This window comes from Epinephelus lanceolatus, chromosome 8 (assembly GCF_041903045.1).
Source record: "Epinephelus lanceolatus isolate andai-2023 chromosome 8, ASM4190304v1, whole genome shotgun sequence".
Lineage (NCBI taxonomy): Eukaryota > Metazoa > Chordata > Actinopteri > Perciformes > Serranidae > Epinephelus > Epinephelus lanceolatus.
Window position 1 is genome coordinate 10696738 of NC_135741.1, and position 24482 is coordinate 10721219.

At 40.8% G+C, this 24482-nt stretch overlaps 1 protein-coding gene across 2 annotated transcripts; it reads left to right on the forward strand.

Annotated features, from left to right (window-relative positions):
• The first annotated feature begins 4859 nt into the window (after positions 1-4859).
• pan2 (poly(A) specific ribonuclease subunit PAN2) lies at positions 4860-23109 on the forward strand. Of its 2 annotated transcripts, none has more exons than XM_033629786.2 (26): positions 4860-4977; positions 5435-5740; positions 5850-6019; positions 6164-6284; positions 6422-6499; positions 6587-6857; positions 7120-7465; positions 11826-11922; positions 12159-12278; positions 12368-12487; positions 12601-12729; positions 13283-13482; positions 14174-14322; positions 14473-14579; positions 14707-14805; positions 14923-15011; positions 16448-16592; positions 16712-16849; positions 16979-17038; positions 17875-17965; positions 18049-18206; positions 18545-18688; positions 20513-20692; positions 20839-20932; positions 21107-21310; positions 22787-23109. In XM_033629786.2, exons 2-26 carry the CDS (start codon positions 5453-5455, stop codon positions 22819-22821), a joined length of 3633 nt encoding a protein of 1210 aa, XP_033485677.1. In that variant the 5' UTR covers positions 4860-4977; positions 5435-5452; the 3' UTR covers positions 22822-23109. The 2 variants fall into 2 exon arrangements, with proteins under 2 accessions (XP_033485677.1, XP_033485678.1); XM_033629787.2 differs by having other exon boundaries at positions 21107-21298.
• Positions 23110-24482: the final 1373 nt, after the last annotated feature.

The window sequence follows — 24482 nt, forward strand, 5'->3', positions numbered from 1 at the left end:
CATCTTTGGATCCATTTCGTGCCTAAAAAACAATTTGAAGAAAACATGCTCAGTAACAGTGTCACATTATGTTAAATAAAAGACATTAAGCAGTGAATGCAAGATAAGAAAAAGAGAAAATTTAAAGGCAATATAGCTAAATAAGTACATTTGATTTAGGAAAGATGGTAGTTTCAAGTGAGTAAAATCTGCCCAGTCAACACTTCTTACTTTAAAATTTTTTGTTACTAATAAATTGCTGTTAATAAACACTTCAATATGTGTTACAGACATGCATTATAGTAATATAAAGCACAATTTGAGTTCCCTAACTTTTTCTCTAGGTGCTGTATGGAAAAGTTGTTAACATTATTTTGGGTGTAATCTCCATTAATAATTTCAAATAGTAAATAATTAATAAAAACTACCTTTATTGATACAGATCTGGCGATGTCATTGAGCTCCAGAGAGCTGCTCCGCACAGCCCCGCATGCATCATGCAGAGGGTGTCCGGTCGGAGCGCAGGATGCAGCCCCTAGGAGCACCAAAACAGCAGCAAAAGTCGCGAAACAAAAATCCATGGTGTTGTTTTCTGTGTTAGGTAAGCTGTGTCCGGTCAGTGTGTGTCCTGCTATGAGGTCGTCCCTGGGACTGGTGTGAGTGTTGAGTGGCGTGGAGTCCTTTTAAATGTCGTTCATGCGCGGCAGACCGAACCTGTGACTCAGCAGGGTTTTCCTCTGGGCATCCCTCAGCCTTCAGGTGAGTTCATGACGAGTGCATATCAATATTATCACAGACAAGCAGACTGGGCGTGATGAGGTCAGTCATTACATCATATTAGGTAATTGTCGGTTAACACTGACAAAAAGAGAAGAAAATGACCACAGTGGAAGAAGTACTCATGTTTCCTTAAGCAGGAATATCACATTATTATAACAATAAGTTTCATTATAAGAGTATAACAAGTGAAATACACATCATGCAGAGTGACTTTTACAGTATTATGACATATACATACATTTTTAATGACGGAAACATGTAAAAGTATTTGAATATGAATGTTTTAGATACTTTATTAGTGGTATAGTTCTGCATCATATCATACAAGTCTATCACATGACTTCATATTCCAAAAAACAGTGCAATATTTCCCTCTGAAATGTAGTGGCGGTGTAAAATATCAAAAATCTGAAATATTCAAGTGAAGTACAAACAGTGTTGAGGAGTAATTAGTTAAATGTAATGGAGTAACGTGATTAAATTACAAAATAAATGTGATCTATTACAGTTACTGAGGAAAAATATGATTAAATTAAAAATATTGGTGATGAAGAAGGGGTTACAAACAAATATTTTCTTTTCAGTAAATGCCTTACATGTAGAATATAACAATTTATAATCTCCATTATATTAAATATAACTTTTAATAAAAGTTTGTCACTGTTTTTAGCTTTATTGCACACTTTAAAACGTTTGCAAGAAAAGTAATCAAAAGTAATCAATTAGTTTCATTGCTTTAAAGAAGTAATTAAAATAGCTACATTACTTACTAGCTACATTTCTAACAGGGTAACTTGTAATCTGTAACTTGTTGATTTTAAAAGTTCTCAACACTCAGTAAAAGTACGTCAAAACTGTACTAAAGAGCAGTACTTGAGTAAAGGTACTCAGTTACTTTCTAACACTGTCAAAGACAGTGCTTCTCTGTTGTAATCACAATATTTAAAGTTGAACTTAAATTGCTGTCAGGCTAAAAACAAGGTTATTTATTCTGGTGTAACATATCTTTTTAATTTAATATTTTCCCTGTTTTCCCTTTATCAATGGGGCTGCTTTAAAAACTCATATATTCTTATCTCAAATTATTTAAAGTCATACCGTAATACAACTGACTGTGTGTGACAGAGGAGCATGACACACCAATTAACCTACATGTGTCCTAATCAAGTTTCACATCTATGGCGGCGTCGAGGAAGTGAGATTAACCTTTACGTTTCAGGGCGATAATGAGCTGAATTCTCCTTACAGATTGGACAAACTTTCCATTTGTGTCTGTGATCTGCCCCTCTTCTCTACCAGAGAAAAACCTCTGCCTTCAACTGAATTTTTTTTTTTCAAAGAAAGGAAATGATGATGGGAAGGCGTAACATATTTTAGAGCTTCCTTAATCTTTCCCATGTTTTAGTGGCCTGTGACTAACTCATTTTGCACACTAAACAATTTGAGCAAACAAATTAAGGAAGCAGACTTGTTTGTCATTTATATATTTATTTAAAATGTTTTTGAGGTTGGGAACAGTCAACAAGCTGCTGCTCATTTACTTCTATGGGAAAATCTCTTAAATTCTGTGCATCAATTGTCGTAACTACAAAGGTATAGGTGATTTTTGTACTGTTAAGAGGGGGCTCATTTATAAACGTGGCGTACGCACAAAACAAGGCCTGAATAAGGCGTACTTCTCTTTCCACACAAAATTCATGACCTGATGGGAGAAACTTTGACCCATGCTTATGAACATTTTGGATATGGGAAACTGGCGATGCCGATGAAGAGGTGGAAGCCTGATTGTAGAAATTGTAGAATATTTTTTGTCCCACACCATTTTTGGCTTTTGTCCATACATAAATTTTTAGTCTAGATTCTAGGCACTGTTTTATGAATGAGACCCCAGGGCTGGATTCATCTGGTAGGGGGTTGTGGGGCAAAATTGAGCTGTGGGCCCCTATTAACCCCTCCTTCACATGGCCCTCTGTGTTGCCTTTAATTACCTATCAGTGCACATGGCAGACTCACACTATCACCAGATTAAAGTGTCAATGTTGGACAATTCTGCAAAGTCCTGGGGCCAGATGCATATATAGATTCACGACTAAAACTGTGTGTACAAAGACAGAAATACGCATACGCATTCTTTTCAACAGATTTATAAAGCCATGCATATGCCTGATTCTGTGACTCTGGGTGCACGTGCACGAGCCTCATCACGTACCTGCTCCACCACTCCTTGGATCTGTCAGTGAGAAATATGGCAAAGAAAGGGTGAGGGTTGTGTCACATTGGTGAGGTTCTCCAAAAGGTGCCAGGGCAGCTGTCATTATGAATGGCAGTGGATACTTGTAGCATCTGTACCACTAATGGTGGGAGGCCCAGGGGCAGACCCAGGACATGCTGGAGGGACTACATGTCTCACTTGGCAAGGTGATTGCGCAAGGTGCACACATGCTCACTACACATCCTTCCTCTATGAATACCAGTTGTGTGGGATAAGGTGTACACATGGTTTTTGTGTGTATCTGGCCCAGTTCTGCTTCTTTATGTCCACTGCCAACACTTTTAAAATTCTCTCTTTCTGTAATATCTGCAAATGACGACTCAGGTATGGTTGAGGTTACAGGGAGAAATCATTGCTATGTCAGATAAAATTGCCTATAGGCTCGGTATGATTAGGGTTAGGCAACAAAAGCACTTGATTGAGGTTAGGGAAGGTATTGTGGTTACAGTTAATAAAAACGTGAATGTTTATTGCAGATGACAAGAATCAAACTCAGATCTTCTGTGTTAAAGTCAGATGTTCACATGCTAAATGTCCATTCACCACCTCAACCTCCTCACCTTCACTTCCTGCCTCACTACAAAGGGAGCACCTTGTCCTGTGTTGACACACTGAAGAAGACTTTCTGTTGAAACGTCTGTGTTTCTGGTAACGCCACCCAAGTTGGTTTATTAAATTTACCAAAAGGACATTTGTGAGTGCTGGCTTCTTTTCTTTGTTCTGCTGCTTTTGGCCGTGCACCTGTTGAGTGGATTTATTTTGAGAGTGCTTGCTTCTTTCCTACGTGATTTAGCACAGAAAGTATGGACATACGCTGTGAGGCACAGAATTATCAAATATGCATGTAATTCCTAACTTATGGGCTGCAGGTGACGTGACAGATTCCTTATGTTTTGCCCAATGATATAGGGAACACTACTCTGCCCCAGGTTTGTTTTGTGCAAGTTAGTTTGTGATATTGATTAGAAGGAATAGAACATGCACTGTGTAAGCACAGTTTTAATTTAAATAACAAAGGTTTCAAAACAAGACTGTGACACAGGGCCCCTCCATTAAGCTGTTATCATTTCAGTTTATTTGACGCTTTCATGGTGGTTTCATGCCCAAATATTTTCTCAGTCAATCAATACTGTTACAATTTCCTAAAGCCTATACGGTATATAAATAGGATTTAAAAAATCTTTGATATTTTTGCTTGAAAACTGACTTAAATACCAAATAGTTGGTGATTAATCATCTTTTGATTAACTAATCGATTAACTGATTAATTGTTTCGACTCTACAAATTTGCTTTTCTTCAAATTAACAAATCACCAGTGGTGGAAGAAGTACTCATATCTTTACCACAGTATAAAAGTACTCAATAACGCTTTCTTAGTACAGAGTAGATAGATACACAGACAGACAGACAGACAGATAGATAGATAGATAGATAGCTAGCATACTCTGTAGGAGTAATAATATATATATATATATATATATATATATATCTATATATATCTATATAATGTCTCAGTATATACAGTATAAAGAATAACATGTACATGTAAACAGAACTTTAATGTTGTCAGGGTGGAGTTAATTTTAACAACTTTATATTTTTATCTGTAACAATATATAGTGTATCCTACAAATTGCTCACGTTTTAATCATAAAATCTTAAACTGAAAATTAACCAGCACCTAATACTGTCAGATATCATAAAAATGTCTTCCCTCTGAACATTAGTGCAGTACAATTACAGATAGTTATAAATATAAATAAAGTACCAAAAAATTGTTCTTAAATAGTCTGCTGCGCTTGAGTAAACCTACTGAGTTACACTTAGAAACACTGGAGCTCTTGAACGCACCCTGTGTGCCTCGGAAGTGATTTGTCTTTAGTGTATGTTATTGTTGTGAATGACGCCAGCATGGACTCTGCAGTGAATCGCATGATAAGAAGAGGTCGGTGCAAACTTTCAGTGACATTTCAGTGTTTCTGAAACGCACACTCTTCATTAAAACATATATTTTGGGTGCAGAAACGGAAACAATGTGCACTGCAGCCAAAATAGTGTCTGTCTGGTTAATGCTAACGTTAGCTAGCGTTAAATTAGCTAAGCGCAATTAGCTGATCAAATACAAAAGATGATATACTGCAGCTGTGACCGATGAAACTTGAGCTTAACTTTCTGCTCACATTTTACCAATGAATGCTTAACTTTGGCTTTACATGCTGTTGTTAACAATTAGCCGCAGTCAGCTAAAACGTTAGCTTCCGGGGTTAGCTACTGATAGCAAAGCTAATGCCAACATGAAAGTTAGCTTGAAGACATAATGTAATAAAAATAAATTAAAAATTGAGATATATTTATTAGCTGTGGTGGTCTTATTGTTGACAGCAGTTGTGATTCCTCTGCAGGTTGATTTAACTGTACTCATGATGAACTTTGACGGTCTCGACCCTGGGATGGGTGAGTACCCACCCAGCCTACACGGGACTCTGGAGGCGGGTATGGAGCCCTCTATGGACCCCCATCTCAACCCCAGCTTGCTGCAGGGTGTGGAGCTTGACCCAGAGGGCCTGGCAGTGACAGTGCCCGAGCCTGTGCACCTCATGGAGGGGATGTTTTCAGAGCTCCACAGTGCAGTTTCAGAAGTTGGCATCCCAGTAACTGCAACACATTTTGATCTCCAGGAGGAAATGCTCTGGATGGGAAACCACAGAGTAAGAGCCTGGATTATGATGGAGTATAGACTGCTTCTGAAACATATGCAGGTTGCTTCCAGTATATTGAAAATGCCAAATACTTAATTACTTTTATTATCCTGTGTAGGGCCATGTAACCTCGTTCTTTGGACCTACAATGGGCCGCCACTCTTCTTTCCAAGCACATCCAGCAGATGACATCCGACACATTCAGAGTTTGGAAACAGGCGTCCTGTTCCTGTCCAAGTGTAACCTCAAATGCCACACTCGTGGGGGGCTTGTTATGTTTGATTACCCGTAAGTGTTACAAAGTACTGACTGGGACAAATGTCCTTGTGCTGAGATTGATTGCTGACAACTGCAGCTGTAACATTATTTTTTCTTTCATGAAATTTAATGATTCAAATCTATGATTATTGATAATATCTGTGTGTGTTTCAGGATGGAGGAAGGAGCTGATATGCACAGTCTCCTCATGACTGATAACAACACTTTGCTCATGGGTGGATTACAAAACTATGCTGTTGAACTTGACTTGAATACTGTGCAAGAAACTCAAAAGGTGAGAGATTATCAGGACTCACAACCATTTATACACGCAGCACAGGACCACATGACATCATCTGACACATGACATAAGAATAATATGCCTCAGAGGTAGTGATTGACTGTATCCTTTCTTGTCACGTGTAATTGTAGTTCAGTGTTGAGATACCCGGAGTGGCGATAATGCGCCAAACTGGCCGTTTCTTCTTCTGTGGGCACACTTCTGGCAAGGTAAGGACGACTTGATGAAATCACTTTGTGTAGAATGTTTTTTGTGGTTTACGCAACACTCACCTTCACCCTCTGTTTAAACAACAGATAACTCTTCGGGACTTGCGCACTTTCAAGACAGAGCACGAGTTTGATGCGTTCTCTGGCAGCCTCTCAGATTTTGACGTTCATGGAAACCTTCTGGCTGCGTGCGGCTTCTCCAGCCGAGGACTGAATGGGTTGGCCTGTGACCGTTTCCTCATGGTGTATGACCTCCGTATGATGCGAGCTGTAACGCCACTTCAGGTGCATGTGGACCCCCTCTTCCTGCGCTTCATTCCGACCTACACGTCACGTCTGGCGATCATCTCACAGACAGGTATCATTTGAGAGTTTTGTCAATGAATGTGACACATGCTTTTCATCATAATAACATCAAGATTTATATTGTTGCCTCACACTTACACACCTAAGTGACTACAGTGGAAGTGTTGACTGAATAGTTGTAAATTATTGTCTAAGCTACACGTACCAGCATTCAGTAACATTTCCACCTTACTCAGGTCATTGAGTGAAAATGTTCCCGAATACCAGCACATGCAGCTTTGAAATAATACCCCACTTCCTGTATCTTTGTCCAGGTCAGTGCCAGTTCTGTGAGCCCACTGGTCTTGCCAATGTGGCGGACATTTTTCACGTCAACACTGTCGGCCAGCTGCTCATGAGTTTTGACGTATCGTCCAGCAAACAAGCCTTGGCCTTTGGGGACTCTGGGGGATGTGTGCACCTGTGGTCTGACGCCCCAGAAGTTACATTTAATGACTACTCCAGAGAGACAGAGTTTGCTCTGCCTTGTCTTGTGGACACGCTGCCTCAGCTGGACTGGAACCACGACCTGCTGCCCCTCTCGCTCATCCCCATGCCACTCACCAGTACGGAGCAACTGCTGTCGGACTGGCCTGCTACTCTGGCTACACCCAGCCCAAGGTAACAACCTCACAAGAACTAATGCAAAAATGTACTTGCAAGTAGTGTTGTCACGATACCAAAATCTTTGTTTCGGTACCAATAGCAATATGAATTTCGATACTTTTCGATACTCTTCGGTACTTTTCCTAAGGAAAAGTCCTTTTGGATACAAACCTTTAGAACAATAAATAGTAGGGGTGTAACGGTACCAAAAAAAATCATGGTTCGGTAAGTACCTCGGTGCAGACGTCACGGTTTTCGTAACTCAAATGTTCCACCAAGTTTGTGTTGTCTCGTGTTGTCTCCCTTTGCGAGGCAGACTTTCTCTTGTCTTTTTTCACATGTGCCAGCTGCAAATGTTGATACAGGTGTTGTCTTACACACCACTTGTGCAATCTGTGCTCCAATAGGAACAAGAAAGGCGTTTGTGTGCATAAATGAGTAAAATAAATTAACTAAATTAATGAATTGAATCAATTTCAAAGTACCGGTATTTTCCAAATGCAGTATAGTACCGTTTGGAATACTCTAGTACCGCGGTACTATTTTAGTACCGGTATACTGTGCAACACTACTTGCAAGCATCAACACTAACAAGTATTGTCTTTGTGTCCAGAGATTATTGGGCCTCTTTCACCTCACCTCATTCTCATTCAACTGTTCTTTAGAGGAAGAACAGAATCTAGTACGCAGACACAAGAGCACACTTTCGCACATTCAAGTGCTGATGTGGAAAATGGCTATTGTATTTAGAGCTTTGATTCTCTTCTCCAATCTGATTAGGCCTGACCTGACCTGCAGGGTTCAGGCCAACCAGGCTGTAATTTCTCAGAATTCCATCAGGCTTAAACGGGGTCAGGTTTGTGCCAGTTTCCAGCCTTCTTTTTAAAAGCAGGCATGATAGTCTGTGTAATGTCCCGCATAATGTATGGGGTGTGTCACCATCAACCCATTATAACTAATGAAAATATCAAGATTTATAATTAGATTCAAACTGACAGAACATTAAAATTAGAGGGTCAGTTGCTCACATGTTCGCTAATAGTTTTTATCCTTGTGTTTCTTACAGTACAATGATCATTTTTTACAAAACCTTATGGTCTTTGAAAATAAACACTACACTAACATTTTAGTTCACGTCGGATCATGACTAGAGGGTGACAACACGGGAGTGAATTTTCAGTCCCATCCCGTCCCAATCCCACAAGAATGACTCCTGTCCCATCCCACTCCCGTGTTGTGTTTCAGTTACAGTAAAAAAAAAAAAAAATATATATATATATATCTATCTATAGTACATGGATCACACAATGCCTACCTTAGTTGAATATAAACCCAAATATGACATCTAATGTTGTGTTTTGATGTTTATTGCCTAATTATTTTAGCATTCACTCCACCTTGAAGCTGTTCAGAATGACAAACACATTTGATTTCTGATGTGGTCAGACAACACCTCATAAGAACCAGTTCTGAGAGGGAAAATGTAGTTAAAGTATTACAGTAGAAGTAGTGTTTGGTTCCTCTGACTGATATTATTATATATGGCATCATTAGATTATTAATAGTGAAGCATCAGTGTTAGAGCAGCATGTTACTGTTGTAGCAGGTGTGCAGTTAAGTTGGTCGTATTCGCTCTTTTTGTTGAGATGGTTTTAGAACAACCCCGGTACACCGGCTCGTCCAAATTACTGGGCTGCCCTCTGTCATTTGGTTTAAATCCAAAACATTCCCACACAGGGGCCGTGGCATTTGGTTTAGGAACAAGTTCTATGTCTTTCTCTTAGGTCAACTCTCTGTTTTCTTCTCCGCCTCGTCTCCCCCTCACAAGATCGCACTGTGTGTGTGTGTGTGTGTGTGTGTGTGTGTGTGTGTGTGTGTGTGTGTAGCCCATAGCCCCGCCTTCCCCACAGAGACAAAGACACTCGATGACAAGAGCTTTGAACCAACTCACCTGGCTGCCAGACGGTGCATGGAAGTGAACGCTCTTGTCGTCCAGTCTCTTTGGTGGAGAGAGACTCGCATATCGCGACAGGCCTAATTATGATTCCCAGTCCCGCCCGCTCCCGTTGACTTTTTTCCCATCCCGTCCCAATCACGTGAAGAATAGTGAAACTGATTCCCATCCCGTGGGAATCCCACGGGAATCACGTGAACCGTGGGACTCCCGAAAAAATGTCAGCCTCTAATCATGACATCTGTTAATAGGTGATTGATCATGTTAGAAAATATAAAGGGATGCGATCTGCCTAAGTTGTTAATAACTTAAAGAAGCATTGTGTGAAATAGTCCACCTTCTGTCCCCTTTCTGTCACTCTTTCTCTCTCTTAAACACACACACACACCTTGGAGAGCACAGCGTCACTCGTCTCTGGTCCTGACAATTGTGCTATTATAATATATAAAGTTAGCGGTTGCTGAACTTTGGGGTGGTTGATTAATGCATATTTTTTTTCTTATATCCTATTCTGACGCTACTAAATATGACAGCTCATTTGGTGTTCACTTCGTGTAGAAGCACCTCCACTTACGAACTGTTGGGAGCTTTTTTTAAGTTTAAAATCTGGTGTTCGGCCGTCTTTCAACTTTAATTTGACCATAAATGACTTAAAACTCTCACCTCTTCCTCTTTTGCTTCCTGTTCTTTGGATTTCTTTTTCTTCTACTACCTCTATTTACGGGGCATCTATGCTCTTTCGGATCAACTGGCACACGCTTTCAACTTAAGATAACAATGGGATTTGTCATTATAAGAACACAGGTGCAAACAATTCTGAGGTTTAAGAACAGGTCATAAATCTGACAGAATTTTCTTAGAACCTTTCTTTAGAGCTAGTTAAAGAAAAAATTAGGAAGATATTGGCGAATGAGACCCACAAGAACTTTTAATTACACGTCAGTGAGCCACACTGTTGCACTGTTTGATATGTTCCTTCAGTATGATGAACATGGACACTGTAGTTTATTTTGAGTCCACCCAACATGCACCTTCCTACTGCTGGAAATACTCATCAGTACCACAAATCTGCAGCTGAAAATTGTTCCCAGCAAATACACTATTTACTCACAGCTGTTTTTAGGAAATGATTAAGTCCTTGTTAAAAATGAAACCATATGTTTGTGCCCCAGTTTGAACGCTTTTACGTCTTCAGTAGGAAGCAGTAGGCTTGGGACTCTGTGCCACAGACAAGATAGGGAAGTTGGAAAGTATTTAGGGACTAATGAATGCATTGTGGGTTTTGGTCTTTCCATGAAATTTGATGACAATAGCAGAAATAAAGAATATCAGCTGCTTTATCTTTAAACTGATGATGTGATTTCACATAATGAAACCAAAACAATAAAATGGGATTCATATTCTCACTGCACACCGTTAAAATATTTTAGGCCCAGTGAGAAATGTTTTTATTTCTCTTTACTGCACTCACTGTTGGCTAATTCTCTTGAATTCTCTTGGCCAATTTGGCCCAAATATGAATGTCGACTGCTCCTAACATAGCAAATGATCTAAAAAGTATCTCCTTATTTGATTGTGCTGTCTAACACAATCAGATGATGCTTAGCAGTTTTTGAGAGTCTCCATAGGTTTGCCAGTTTATAATGTACCACAGTCCTGCAATAAATCCTCCCTTCATGAAGGCTGTAAGTCTCAGTTTAGGCTGAAACCATTGTAGATAGCTGTTGCTTCAACTTTTTGGTCATTTGCAGGCTGTAGTTTGTGGTGCTGTTGAATTTCATTGCATCCAGAGGGTTTTCTAATATGGGGTTCCCCTCATTAATGTGAATGGACAGACAAAACATTACAAACACCTCTCAGTATCAGTAAAGGCGGCATGGCTGTTGTATTAAACGGCATATGTTTAAGCTGGGTGTACCTAATAAACTAGCAACTGAGTTTCACTTACAGCATTTGGCTAGCACTTCCCATTCTCTTTAAGGTTTACAATGCAAGGTGTTCCTAAAACTCAATGTATAGACTGATAGAACTTCTCTCACACATTACCTTTGACTGACTAGAAATGTGTGACGGTGTGTTTATCTGCAGAGACTCTGCTCTGTGCTTGGATTTTCTTCTCATTGTGCTTTGTGTGGGACCTTCCTGAGCACAGCATGCAGGTAAGGTGGGGACTTTCTACAAGGTAGCTACCAGGTGCCAGACCGTAAGCAGCACACATCTTAGAGGAAGCTGCGAAAATTGCGGAGACAGTGCCAAAAGACCCAGACAGCAAGGCAAAAGCCAACCAGACACGACTTGGCTTCGCTTTTACTTTTACTTTTGCTTTGTCTGGTGATGTTGTTGAACAATAGCCAACAATTACTGCAAAATATGTCTCCAACTCCTCCCATTATCACGTACAAACACTGTTCTTTCCAACAGACGAGCTCCACCCGTGGACCCTGAAATCCTGCGCACCATGAAGACTGTTGGCTTCATCGGTTATGCAGCAAATCCTCGTACCCGCCCTCGAAACCAGGCATGTCAGGAAACATACACTGTAGATCTTACACTGCTCTACAACAGCCTTGTGTTGCTGTAAAAGCTGTCAAAACACTGAATAGTTAAAACACATATGTTGTTAATAGCTTCATTATCATTAGTGTCATTTTCACTATATTCAGAAGTGGAAAACAAACATTTTTTGTTGTGTCCAGCTTCACATTCATGCACACATTTCAACGATATGAAATCTATTTTCTGTTTTGGTTTCAGGTTCCTTACAAACTTAAAGACGTGGAGCTGGATTATGATAATTACAACCAGGTTCCTGAGTCTCCAATCGGACGTGATGAAGAGCCGCACCTCTACATGGTGCCCAAAAAGTACAGAAAGGTTGGATTTATTTTATTATGTTTTGCTAGTTTATTTTTATTTTGCTGCTGTGGTGTATGAAAATAAGTTTTGATTTTGTGCTGCATCAGGTCACAATTAAATACTCTAAACTTGGACTGGAGGACTTCGACTTCAAACATTACAACAAAACCTTGTTTGCTGGCCTGGAGCCTCACATCCCCAATGCCTACTGCAACTGCATGATCCAGGTAAGACACAAGGACAGTTTTCAGTACAATTTGTTTTTCAGAGATTATATAAAAGTTGTTTTCTCTGACATGTGCAGTGTTATTGTTCTCTTGTTTCTCTGTTGACACATTAGGTATTATATTTTCTGGAGCCAATCCGCTGTCTAGTGCAGAATCATTTGTGCCAGAAGGAGTTTTGCTTGGCCTGTGAGCTCGGCTTCCTCTTCCACATGTTGGATTTGTCACGTGGAGATCCATGTCAGGTAGCTATTTGTTCTTGTTTATCTAAATAACTTCAGGCTCTTGGTCCACATTGTGTTGGAGTTAAGGATGGGATAATATCTAATTTTATAACAGGTTGCCATAAAAAACACAAGAAATTGATCATGATGAATTTGCATCATTTGAATAAAAGTGAATATTGTGTAAAGTGGCATCCAAGGAGACTTCTGGGCAACCAACAATAAAAGAGATTAATCAAGCATTGGCATATTTCATATTTAAAGATAGGATGACATTTGAAATACACTGTTTGAATGTTTGTTTTTCACTAAAAAGAATGCTTACTAAACATGGATGTCTGTCCTATCTGTGATGCAGTAAAATATTTGATTCATAACAAAATGAATGTAAGGTAAAGTGATTCCAGTATGTTTTAATGTCATTTGAAGAGTTTTAAGCATATTTGAATCACAATTATTTTGGCCAGAATCATCATGACATGAAATTTTCATATGGTCCCATGCTCAGTTGCAACTACACATTGCCTTCCATGTAGATTTCCTAATCCAACCTCTCCTATCTCCTCTTTTCAAGGCCAGTAACTTCCTGCGAGCATTTCGCACCATCCCTGAAGCCTCAGCGCTCGGTCTGATCCTCGCCGACTCAGATGAACAAACAGGAAAGGCCAGACTCGGCCGCTTGATCCAGAGCTGGAACCGCTTCATCCTCACTCAGCTCCACCAGGAGACACAGGAGCAGGAGGGCCCGCAGGCGTACAGAGGAGCCAGCAGCAGGTCAGAGCAGCCAACAGACATAAAACCAGCATTTGACATGTCGTCTCCAGGGTCTGGAGGGATGAATCTTTGTAGAAAGAGTAGGGCAGTGTTGACAAATCTTTTCCATTGAAAGTAGTAGGGGTTTAAGTATGTTTACGTTGCATAAATTACATGTAACGTTATTATTTTTCTTACTAACCATTGGTTTAAGTCACTGCATCTCACGACAGAAGAACGCAGCTGAATTTCAGCCGATTTTCACCAAAATCCAAAATATTTCCACAGTGCTGATTTATCCCTTAGTACATATTCATCATCATTCCTCTTGGCTGCTTGTCATCTGCCTACCGCTATCTGATGGTGACACAGACTTCCAAAATTAAAGTAAGGTTATGGACCGATGTTTGATGACACTGGTCATTGATGACTACTGCATGTTGCAGGAGGAGGGGGGGGCGCTGTGGTAGAGGAGCCTTGGACTGCGATTACTCAGAGCACCATTCACGAGAATGAACAATGTATTTCTCGCCTTTTTCCTGTTGGTATGAATAAATCATCAAATTTGTTGCTGGTTGCTTTTTGAAAATAAAATCACTAAGAGAGTCTGAAAAGTCACAAAATCGAATGAGAAGGTAGTCAAGTTGGCAACACTGGTTTAGGGAAGATATTAAGCACTTCTTTGTTTGTGTTGTGCTTATGTTTGATACAGTTCTCTGGGTTCCTCTGGTGAGTCTGCCATCGGAAAACTGTTTGGAACTGAAGTTGAGAACAGCAGTTTGTGTCGCTGTGGCAAGGAGACGGTGCGCTCCTCTCTCACGCTGCTCTTCACCATGCATTACCCTGAACAGAACTCTCAAGGTGAGTTTAAAGTTCACACTGCTGTGCATGGAGTGTCTGTCAAGTACCAAAGCTCTGAGAGACAAATGTTTGGATAAACCGTGGCAGATAAAAGACTGAAGTAGTTAATGTATTCATTGATAACATCCTCATTTCACTTTGACTCATCAGAAAAGATAATTAAGGAATATGACTTTGCTGAAATCTTGAAGAAAAGCATCTGTCTGGAGCAGAGCACTCAGGCATGGTGTGAAAACTGTGAGAAGTATCAGCCCACAGTGAGTTACAGCTCCCATTCACACACATCAGCAGCTCATATTCTCACACACACACACACACACACACACACACACATACATAAGTAGTCTGATTCCACTCTGTGAAACTATCTGTGTGGCTCTTTAGGTGCAGACACGCAACATCCGCTGTCTCCCAGATGTTTTGGTCATAAACTGTGAGGTGAACAGCGCTAAAGAGGCCGAGTTCTGGAAAGTCCAGGCAGAGGTAAATTAATCATTTTGCTTTTATTTCCCTCCTGGAAGTTTTCAAACACACTTTGAAGAATATTTCATGACCTGCCTGTTGTTAGTTACATAAACTGATTTGGGGTTTTCTTCACAGTATGCTTTCAATAAGGCCATGCAGAAGGAAGCAATGGAGCCTGCAAAACCTAAAGAACCCCCGCCCATGCCCACTGAGTGGTGCTTGGAGTAAGAACCCCTTTTAATATCAAATATATAGAGTTGCATTGTTGCAACTCTCCACTTTTCCAATATCGTTTGTTTGTTTACAGTCATTTTATCCTCTCTAAACATGGGCTGCTGGTCCACCACTGCCTTAGGGTGCTTTCAGACCTAGAGTTGTCTTTCTTTGGTCTGAATCAGGGACTAATTTTGTCACAAAGTTGTATACTTGCCTAGAGTTGGTTCGTGTTCTCACAGCAGCATTTACAAGCGGACCAGATAAAATGTCTTGTGCGAGAAAGCTGCTCTTGATTGGTCAGAATTTCCATGTGGGAAAAATCCAGGAAGTAAAGCAAACGTTGAAGAAGAGTACACTGGCAAGATAAATGTGACACTTTCTAATGTCACAATGGAGGGACAACTACACAGGTTGATTTTAGTGCTGCTCATCGTGGACTATATTGCTGTCATTGTTCATTTTAGTCAAACCATACAGTTTGAAAACGAGGCGCGGCTCCAACTAGAAAACAATGTTTTGATGCATTGGATGTGCTGAATGTGCATATTAAAGCAGTACAGGAGGAGGTGCACATTAATAATCCTCCAGGACTGTAACATGCTCATGTTTAACCCAAACAATGTGTCATGTGACTGCAGTTGTTTCAGATCCAGGTCGGAACACATTCTCACCACAAATGAACCGCACTAGAGTTCGTTTGTAACCGGACTGAGACCACCTCTTCAAGAAGGTCTCGGTCTGGTTGTTTTGGTGCGCACCTGAGTGTGATTGCTGTGTTCACACCTGCCCAAACAAACTGCACTTAGGTACCTTACCTAGAGTAAGTTCAGATTTACCAAAGCCACTCAGTAACAGAAAAAAACTACAGATCGAGGTGGTGGACCAGCAGCTTCCATGTTCAGCGAGGTGAAATAACTGTTTTTGTCCGTGGAGTTTGGCTTTGAAGAGAGCATAGATAAGATTTGTCGCTGTTGAGTTCCCCTTCAGGAACAACTGTCTGTTTGGGAAGTGCTGAGCATACCACTGGAAAATGAGACTTGGGTATACTGCATGAGTTGTGTAATTGCGAGAATTTGCAAATTTATGCTTTGATATAGTTTTGCTGTTGTTAAACATGGACCCCTATGAATTTAATTCATCAGAAGTATTCTCAGTTTTTGGATTCTTTGTTCATGGCATGTGTATGCATATTTATATTTTTCACAAATTCAGTGTAACATCGGGTCAGTAATTGATATAGAAATGATTGTTTGGGGGGTGAAGTATTCCTTTAATATTCTAGAACTGTCACGCTTGGCAAAAATTGATTTAAACACTTACCACATAATCAATTTAGTTCATGATTAATTTTCCGTCTTTCAACTAACTTGTTTCAACTCCACAGATTACATAATTTGCATCAGTTGAATGTGTCTCAACACCACTTTACTGTATATCTTTGTAGTGGGGAGGACATATGCAACATGGAGGGCTTCACCTTTGACACGCGGGCGGAGGACCTGCGACACGTCTGGATCCCTCTCACTCTCAAGATGTCCATCAGCAAAAGTCAGGGACTAGAGATCAACAGCTTGTCTGAAGGAGAGGAGGTGAGGGAGGAACATTTTCAACTGATTTCTGGATTAAAACGCTGATTTTGATTCTTTATTTTGGCCTGTGTGTCAAGATTTACATAAAACTAATGAGTCTTTATATCGTCTCTTATCAGTTAAGTGCTGCTGAAGAGGCGGAAGGTGTTTCCCTCTATGATTTGGTGGTCACGGTGCCCCACATCCTGGATGCTCGCACAGGTGGAAACTTGGTTGCACACATCAAAGTGGGAGAGACCTACCATCAAAGGAAAGAGGTGAGTGCAGCTTAGAATAGAAATATGGTCTGAGAGAGAGAGAGACTTCCTTCTGCAGTGCTCATACAAAGTGTAGTTAATGTTTTATACTCTGTGTTTGAAAACTGACATTTAAAATGTTTGTTTCAGGGAGTCACACATCAGCAGTGGTACCTCTTCAATGATTTCTTAATCGAGCCAATTGATAAGGTAAGTATTTGACCGTATTTAAAGAGGACGTTTTGTGCTTTTTCTTATTTTCTGCAATATATATTAAGTTCCAATGTCAGATGTTCATATCAAACTTGGCTTTCAAATAATGAGGTAAACGTATGTAATAGTAATCCATGTGAGCAAAACCTCAGGCTTCAGTCTGAATACCCTGTTTCCTGTTTTGTCTTGTGACAGATTTCGTATGTATGGTTGTCTGTTCCAGGCATGCTACTGCAGATGTTTACATTGTACACTGCTACATGTAGCTACATGCTAACATCAGAGAAGCGTGTAATCGTGGCTGCCAATGTTGTTAATTTCTCCCCAATTTGAAACCGTTTTCCTGCTGGAACACGTGTGGTTGTGTTTAGCAGCCTCCTTGGTGATTTTCAATGGGAGAAAGTGAAGCTGTACACAGCCACACCCCAGATGCAAGTACACTGCTACATGTAGCTATAAGCTAATGTCAGGAAAACCGGTAATCTTGGTTGCAAGTTGAGTTCAGAGACTTTGGTGATTTTTCATGATAGAAAGTGCCACTATTTACTGCTTCAGCCATTCCCCAGCAGCAAGGATGGTGCTCCTAGATACAGAAGATGTGGAAACGCTGACCAATCCGCCTTGGCTTTTTGGCAGGGGTGTATCAGGAGGGACAGAGAGTGAATACAGGTGTTCCAGCACAGACAGTGTGAGCACAGTAAAGTGATTACTGGACAATTGAAGCAAGTAAACGTGTTCTAGGAGAAACCTTAAATACAAGTATGAACCTGAAAATGTGCATAATTAAATACCATGTTTGTAGACATAAGAATATTATGTGTTGTTTGTTAAAGACTGAAGCTGCTCAGTTTGATGTGAGCTGGAAAGTGCCAGGCATTCTGTATTACGCCAAGAGGAACTACCATACCAAATACGACCTCCGCAGTAAGTTTAAGGACGTTTAATCTGGAGACTTTAATTGTAGGTTTGTATTTATGTACCTGCTCATACTTTGCTGCTTGTCTCAGTTAAAAATCCCATAGATGCCAGCGTGCTGCTGACAGAGGCCTCGTTGGCTCGGAAGCAGAGGAAAAGTCACGCCACTTTCATCCCCCTCATGGTCAGCGAGATGCCACAGGCCGGTGACTTGGTGGGGCTGGATGCTGAGTTTGTCACACTCAACCAGGTGAGTGTGGATTGTTATGACACTGTCTGTTTGCCTCAGTCTGTCTCACAGGATGTTTACATGCACACAAGAAATCAGATTTCTCCTGTAATCCAGATTGTAGTTTTGAAACAGGTTTTGCTGACTTGAACTCTGTTAGAAGATGCTGCTTCCTGTTGTTCAGCAGGCACAAACATATTCAGACTTCTAGAAGCTACTTTGTGAAGATGTGAGCTTACTTGTCCTTTACTCAGCGTGGAATGCACGGAATAAAAAAGTGATATCTGTGGTTCTGCTCAGTCGATTTTCATTTCATTTTGATCATTTTTTAATTGTCCATCATGACTGTGTGATTGCAGGAAGAGGCAGAGCTTCGCAGTGACGGCACCAAGTCAACCATCAAGCCCAGTCAGATGTCTGTGGCCAGGATCACCTGTGTGAGGGGTCAGGGGCCCAACGAGGGGGTGCCCTTCATCGATGACTACATCTCGACTCAGGAGCAGGTGGGAGCAAAAAATACATCATTGACATTACCTTTAAAGGAAGTATTAAATGTTGAGGAAACAGGATACACTCGACTAAACTATTACACAGCAATGACACTGTTTCTCGTCATGTCCTCCATCATGTTGCCTTTGCTGTCATTAAACACTGTGTCAGTGCTGATAATACACTCATACACATACAGGACAAATGAGCAGAGAGGTTGATCTGTGTTCAGTTAGTGATGCAGAAGCAGTGAGCATCGCAGACACACATCCTGATCTTTTATTGTACTCAGATCATTATCATTGATCACTTGTCCCTTGTTTGTCCAGTTAGGCTGGATACCTTCTGCTGACTTGACTGAAAAATCTTTAGTCATTATTTATGATGAAAGCTGCAAAGTCAAACATTAAAGCCCTGTGTCCACCAAAGTGGGTTTTTCTTTTCGCAGCTGAAAATGCCAGGTGCTCGTAAAGAAACACCCAACTGGGAGCATAAGAGAACGCTTTTTCAGCTGAGACGCTTTGGTAGCGTGTGGTTGCTATGATTCGGATACCTGCAGAAATAAACATGTTAGTACAAGGTTGAGTACTTGCTTTCCTCTACTGGGACTGAACTTCTGAAGTGACGGTGACGAGCGCAATGTTTTTACCCAAAGTTGAACATTTTTTAACTCTATGCGCTTAGAAAAATAACGCCCAACTTGCAGTGCTCAGCACAGAATTTACACTCAGCGTTTCATCATGCTGCAGGTGTTTGTAGCGCTGTGTACAGACCAGAAATTAACTTTTTGACTAAAGCCAAGGTGACTGGTAGATGAAAAAAATCCACCAGCCAAGTATATTTTCTTATAAGCCAAAATAATAAATTTTCTGTTTGTTTCATTTGTTTCAGTATATTTTCAATGAGATAAAGTATTGTAAGCAAAATTATTTTACAATATGGAACAACATCACTACAGCCTCAGCATGTACTTAAGTTCCCTCTGGTAAGCAGCAGGGTTGGAAATTGGCATCAGCGCCCAGTCAGATACTGGTAAAATATGCAAACGGCTGCTTGATTTGCTTCACTTGCCAGCTGAAAACAATTGTGATCCATTGAGTGGCTGCTAGATTTTAATATCCACCAGTCGCAGTGGCAGGTAAACAAAAAAAGTTCATTTCAAACCCTGGTAAGCAGCGATGCAGTGTAGGGCTTTTATTGTGAAAGAAAAAGTGGAGTGACAGCATGGGAGGCAATTAAGAGCTCACTGTCTTGGTTCAGACTATGGGCTCCCTGTGTTATGATTTCATTACATTTATAAGTATAGGCGCACTGCTAGAATTGTGGCAAGTGATTTTTTAGCACATCAGCTGGTGTCCTGTGCGGTAAACAGTGCCGCAAAGCTGAGTGCTTGAGATGGTTAGTTTCACGGCACCATTTAGACGCATGGAAGTCTGTGTGTGTGTGTGTGTGTGTGTGTGTGTGTGTGACTGTGCCTGACACAGACAGCACAGGAGCAGCAGAGCAGTGGGCCCCTAAATGATACCAAAATGCAGCAGAGACTCGCAGCATAGTGTTTTTTATTACACAACAATTTTTAACCTGCCAGTGTGGCGGATAGCCTTTCAAGATTTACTCGCCAAATGGAAAATCTACCTGCATTTGGCGCTTGGCGGATGTTAATTTCAGACCTGGTAAAGACGCGTTGCTCCAATTGCAAAGCATTAAAAAATGCTGCCTCAGATAAAATACTTTGACGGACACGGCCCCTAACCTTGAAGAACAATGGTGCTTTTTCAAACTTAATCCTGTGAAACTGCTGCTCATGCTTTACCCTTTCTGAATGTTTGTTCTTCCAGGTCGTCGACTATCTGACACAGTATTCCGGCATCAAACCAGGAGACCTGGATGCAAAGATTTCTTCAAAGCATCTGACCACACTGAAGTCCACTTACCTAAAGCTGCGCTTCCTCATCGACACTGGAGTTCGTTTTGTTGGTCATGGTCTGCAGAAAGACTTTCGGGTTATTAATTTACTGGTACGCCATTTCTCAACCTGAAGTCAGATTTGTTTTGTAGATGGATAATTAAAGTTCACAGTTGACTGTGTAGTGCGTGGGCGTGCACATTTAAAAGCAGTGTAAGGGAAACACAGGTGACTTTACTGTTTCTTTGTTGTTTTTAGGTTCTGAAAGACCAAGTCATCGACACTGTCTACCTGTTCCATTTACCCCGTAAGAGGATGATTTCTCTGAGATTCCTTGCCTGGTACTTTCTAGGTAAGTTAAAGTGGCTGTAATCAATTTTGTTTTTAATGACGCACCTGCAACAGCCATGGCAGGAGGCATTATGTTTTTTGGTTGTCCGTCCAAGATCCCCAGTTGAGAGTCAGCTGTAAGAATCATCGTGACTCGTCATTCCTGACTGTCCTTTTTCCTCTTTGCGGCTCCCAGACCTCAACATCCAGGGGGAAACCCACGACAGTATAGAGGATGCACGCACCGCTCTGCAGCTTTACAGGAAGTACCTGGAGCTGAGTCGCGGAGGGGGCAACGACGAAGTGAGGAAGATCCTGAAGGGACTTTACGAAAAAGGTCGCCAGCTGGACTGGAAAGTCCCGGAATCGGACACAGGAGATGGTCAAGGTAGCCCAAAAAGTACGACGTAACGCTGCATTAGATGCAGGCTAATGATGTAATCATGTGTTTAGAGCAGAGCGGGGATACTCAACATGCTTTGCCCGGGGTCCACTTTTGCAAAATGACAGGAGGCCAGTGGCCAGTTGATAAACATACACTAATAATAATTATCATGGCGCTCAGTGGTAAGAGCGGGCGTCCCATGCAAAAAGACATTGTCCTTGCTGCATTGGCCTTGGGTTCAAATTCAGCTTGCAGCCCTTTGCTGCATGTCAACCCCTTCCTCTCCCCTTTTACTTTTAAATCTGTCCCGTCAAATAAAGGCAAAAGTCAAAAATATTCATCAGTTTATATATTAGGGCTGCACCCAACTAAGAATTTTCCCCGTCGACCAGTTGTCGTCATTTAGGGCCATTAGTTGACTAGTCGCCCGCATGTTTATGATATTAATTTAATCATTAAATGATATATTTTGGGCAGGGCAATACAATGGTTTGAGTTGAAGGTGTGAGAAAGAATAGTATCAGTAACATTGTTTACACTGTGCTACATTACAGAGAAATACAAAACCATACTAATGAACCTTCATTAACAGGCCTATATTTTATCTACAAGTGCACGTCACACACTGAGTGAGCCGCCTGTTAATGACGCTGTGGGCTAATGGGCATGTAGCTACTTCCATGTTTCAGATGATACGTCATGTTTGTAGTCGACCAGTGAAGATGAGTTTACATATCACCTTGGGTTCGTCCTTCACCTTCTCAAAATGATCCCACACTTTGGATTTCCTGCCCAACATGTTATTAACTAGCCTGTGGAATAACCGCAGGTACCAGCCCTGGAAATTAACCTGACAAGGACACTTCCTGTGTCTGTCCTTTCAAGTTAAATTCCCACATGGTCCAGTCATATAGGTTTTGGTGTATTTTGACAAGGTGCAGCTCCTAATAGAGTTTCATGTTTGCTTTGCGACTAAGTGACCAATGAAATTTTGCCAACTAATGACCTTTCTGGTTGACTAACATTTGGTCGACTATTAGGGGGCAGCCCTAATATATAATTAATTGTTGTCAACCTTTTGATGTTTGCCATTCTCACTCATCTTTGCCAAGAGGCAAATCCAGCCAGAGCCAGTCACAGGTCAGGTGGTCACCAGGGGTGTTCCTAGGATTTAGGACATTCAGGTTTCAGCCTGTATAAGGGGTCGGGGAATACCCTCCTACCACTTTTTTTTTTTTTAAACAAGCTCTATTTTCATGGGTTTTTTATGTACTCTGGCACCTTACTTACATTTAAAGTACCAAAAAACATCCAAGTGTGAATCTTTTTTTTTGTCATTGTTACTTACAAAATGGTCGGTGGGCCACCCAGCACCCTATCTTGGAGCCATATTTGGCCCCAGTGTTTTAAGTTGAGTATCACTGGAGTAGAGGCTTTACAGGAAACTGAAACTGTCTGAGTGGACTGAAAGCACTCTCCTTCCTTCAACAGGTGCTGCTGTGTTTCCCTCTGTGATGGGCCTGTGAGCTGCACCCTGATACCTCCCCGCCGGAGAGTCTCGACTGACATCTGCTTTAGTCCGTGTCATATTTTGTACTCATTTGCATTTCTATTTGCATTGTGTACAGTCAGTGTATATGGAGGTCTTTGTTGCCTGTACAGTCCACTTCATCATGGTCACCAAACAGTTTTAATCATGTCAAAATTTGTACTTTTTGTCCAGGAGAGGTTTTCAGAAAAAGGAAATTTGTATTTTATGATTTTGGAGGTTTTTTTAAAAAAAAAAGAAAATAAAAAACACATCAACAACAAAACCCATGCTTTTTTGGTGCATGTAAATAAATAAATGTATCATGAGCACTAAAAGATGCATTGTTTAAAACCAGGAAGTTACATTATTAGCATGAGCATTCTGAAAAGTCTGTTCAAATTGAACAATGTATTTTGAACGTCTGTTTCACATCATTCTGAGAAACGTTTTATGTTATGAATCCTCAGGTACAAATTTGCCTGCTGATTTTCCTGAAAGGTTTGATAACATTTACTGGCAGTGGGTCGTTTCCAAGTGGCGTGATAAAGGCATTAGCATATAAAACACAGACACCCACAGTACAAAGACATAATTTCTTAGTTATTTGCAAATCATTTGGTTTCATCATTTAGTTCAAATGTAGGAAGTTAATGCCACTTCTTTCTTTATTTGGTTATTTTTCACATCCTCTTCTACATCAGAATTATTTCAACATAGGTTGAAAGTTTACAGGGTGTAACAGAATTTATAAGGTCTAACATATCAGAACAATACAACATGGAAATATGCAGAAAAATAAAACACTGAAAATAATTAATGTGAATATCAGCATATCAAAATAAAACTAAACATGGGTTATATAAACAGTAAATGGAAACCAAAATGAGGGCTGGATTCAAAATCACACTGAAAATTAAAGTAAAATGTTTAAATCACAGACGGATCTAGCTGCATGAATTTTATCATGGCAACTCATAATGTGACTCAGTAGCGTGTATGGCCCCTGTGTGCCTGTATGCACTCCCTAGTGTCCTGGGGGATCTCCCAGATCTGGATCAGGGTATCCGTGAGCTCCGGGACAGTTTGTGGCGGTACTTGGCGGCGTCAGATGCACTGATATGTAACGTTCCATAGGTGCTCGACTGGATTTACGTCAGAGGAACGAGAGGGCCAGTCAATGGTATCACTGCCTTCGTTATCCAGGGACTGCCTACTAGGGATGCTGCGATCCGGATCGCGGATCGAAAATATGCTGCGATCCAGCCAAAAAACATGGATCGGATCGGATTGCACTGCAGGGGAAAAGTGCGATACTAGCACTGCGATACTAGCACTCCATTCCACAAATCCGCTCCAGCTTTTCCATCCAGCACTTAAAACCAGGTGAAAAACAGCGTGGATAGTTGAAAAAAATGTCAGTGGAGTGGTTTCCTTCTGAAAAGCGAAAAAGACTGGACTTCTCATCTCGGGAAGTATGTTATTCTCATTTTGAGTAATAGGAGTTGATCAAGCCTTTTCTATTATTCCACATTACAAAATAAGTACTAAATAAAGTGAACCTATTGGTCAGAACAGAGAGATAGAAATATGCACTGGTATTGGCTGTGGTATCGGTATCGGATCGAAAGTGAAAAAGTTGGATCGCAGCATCCCTAC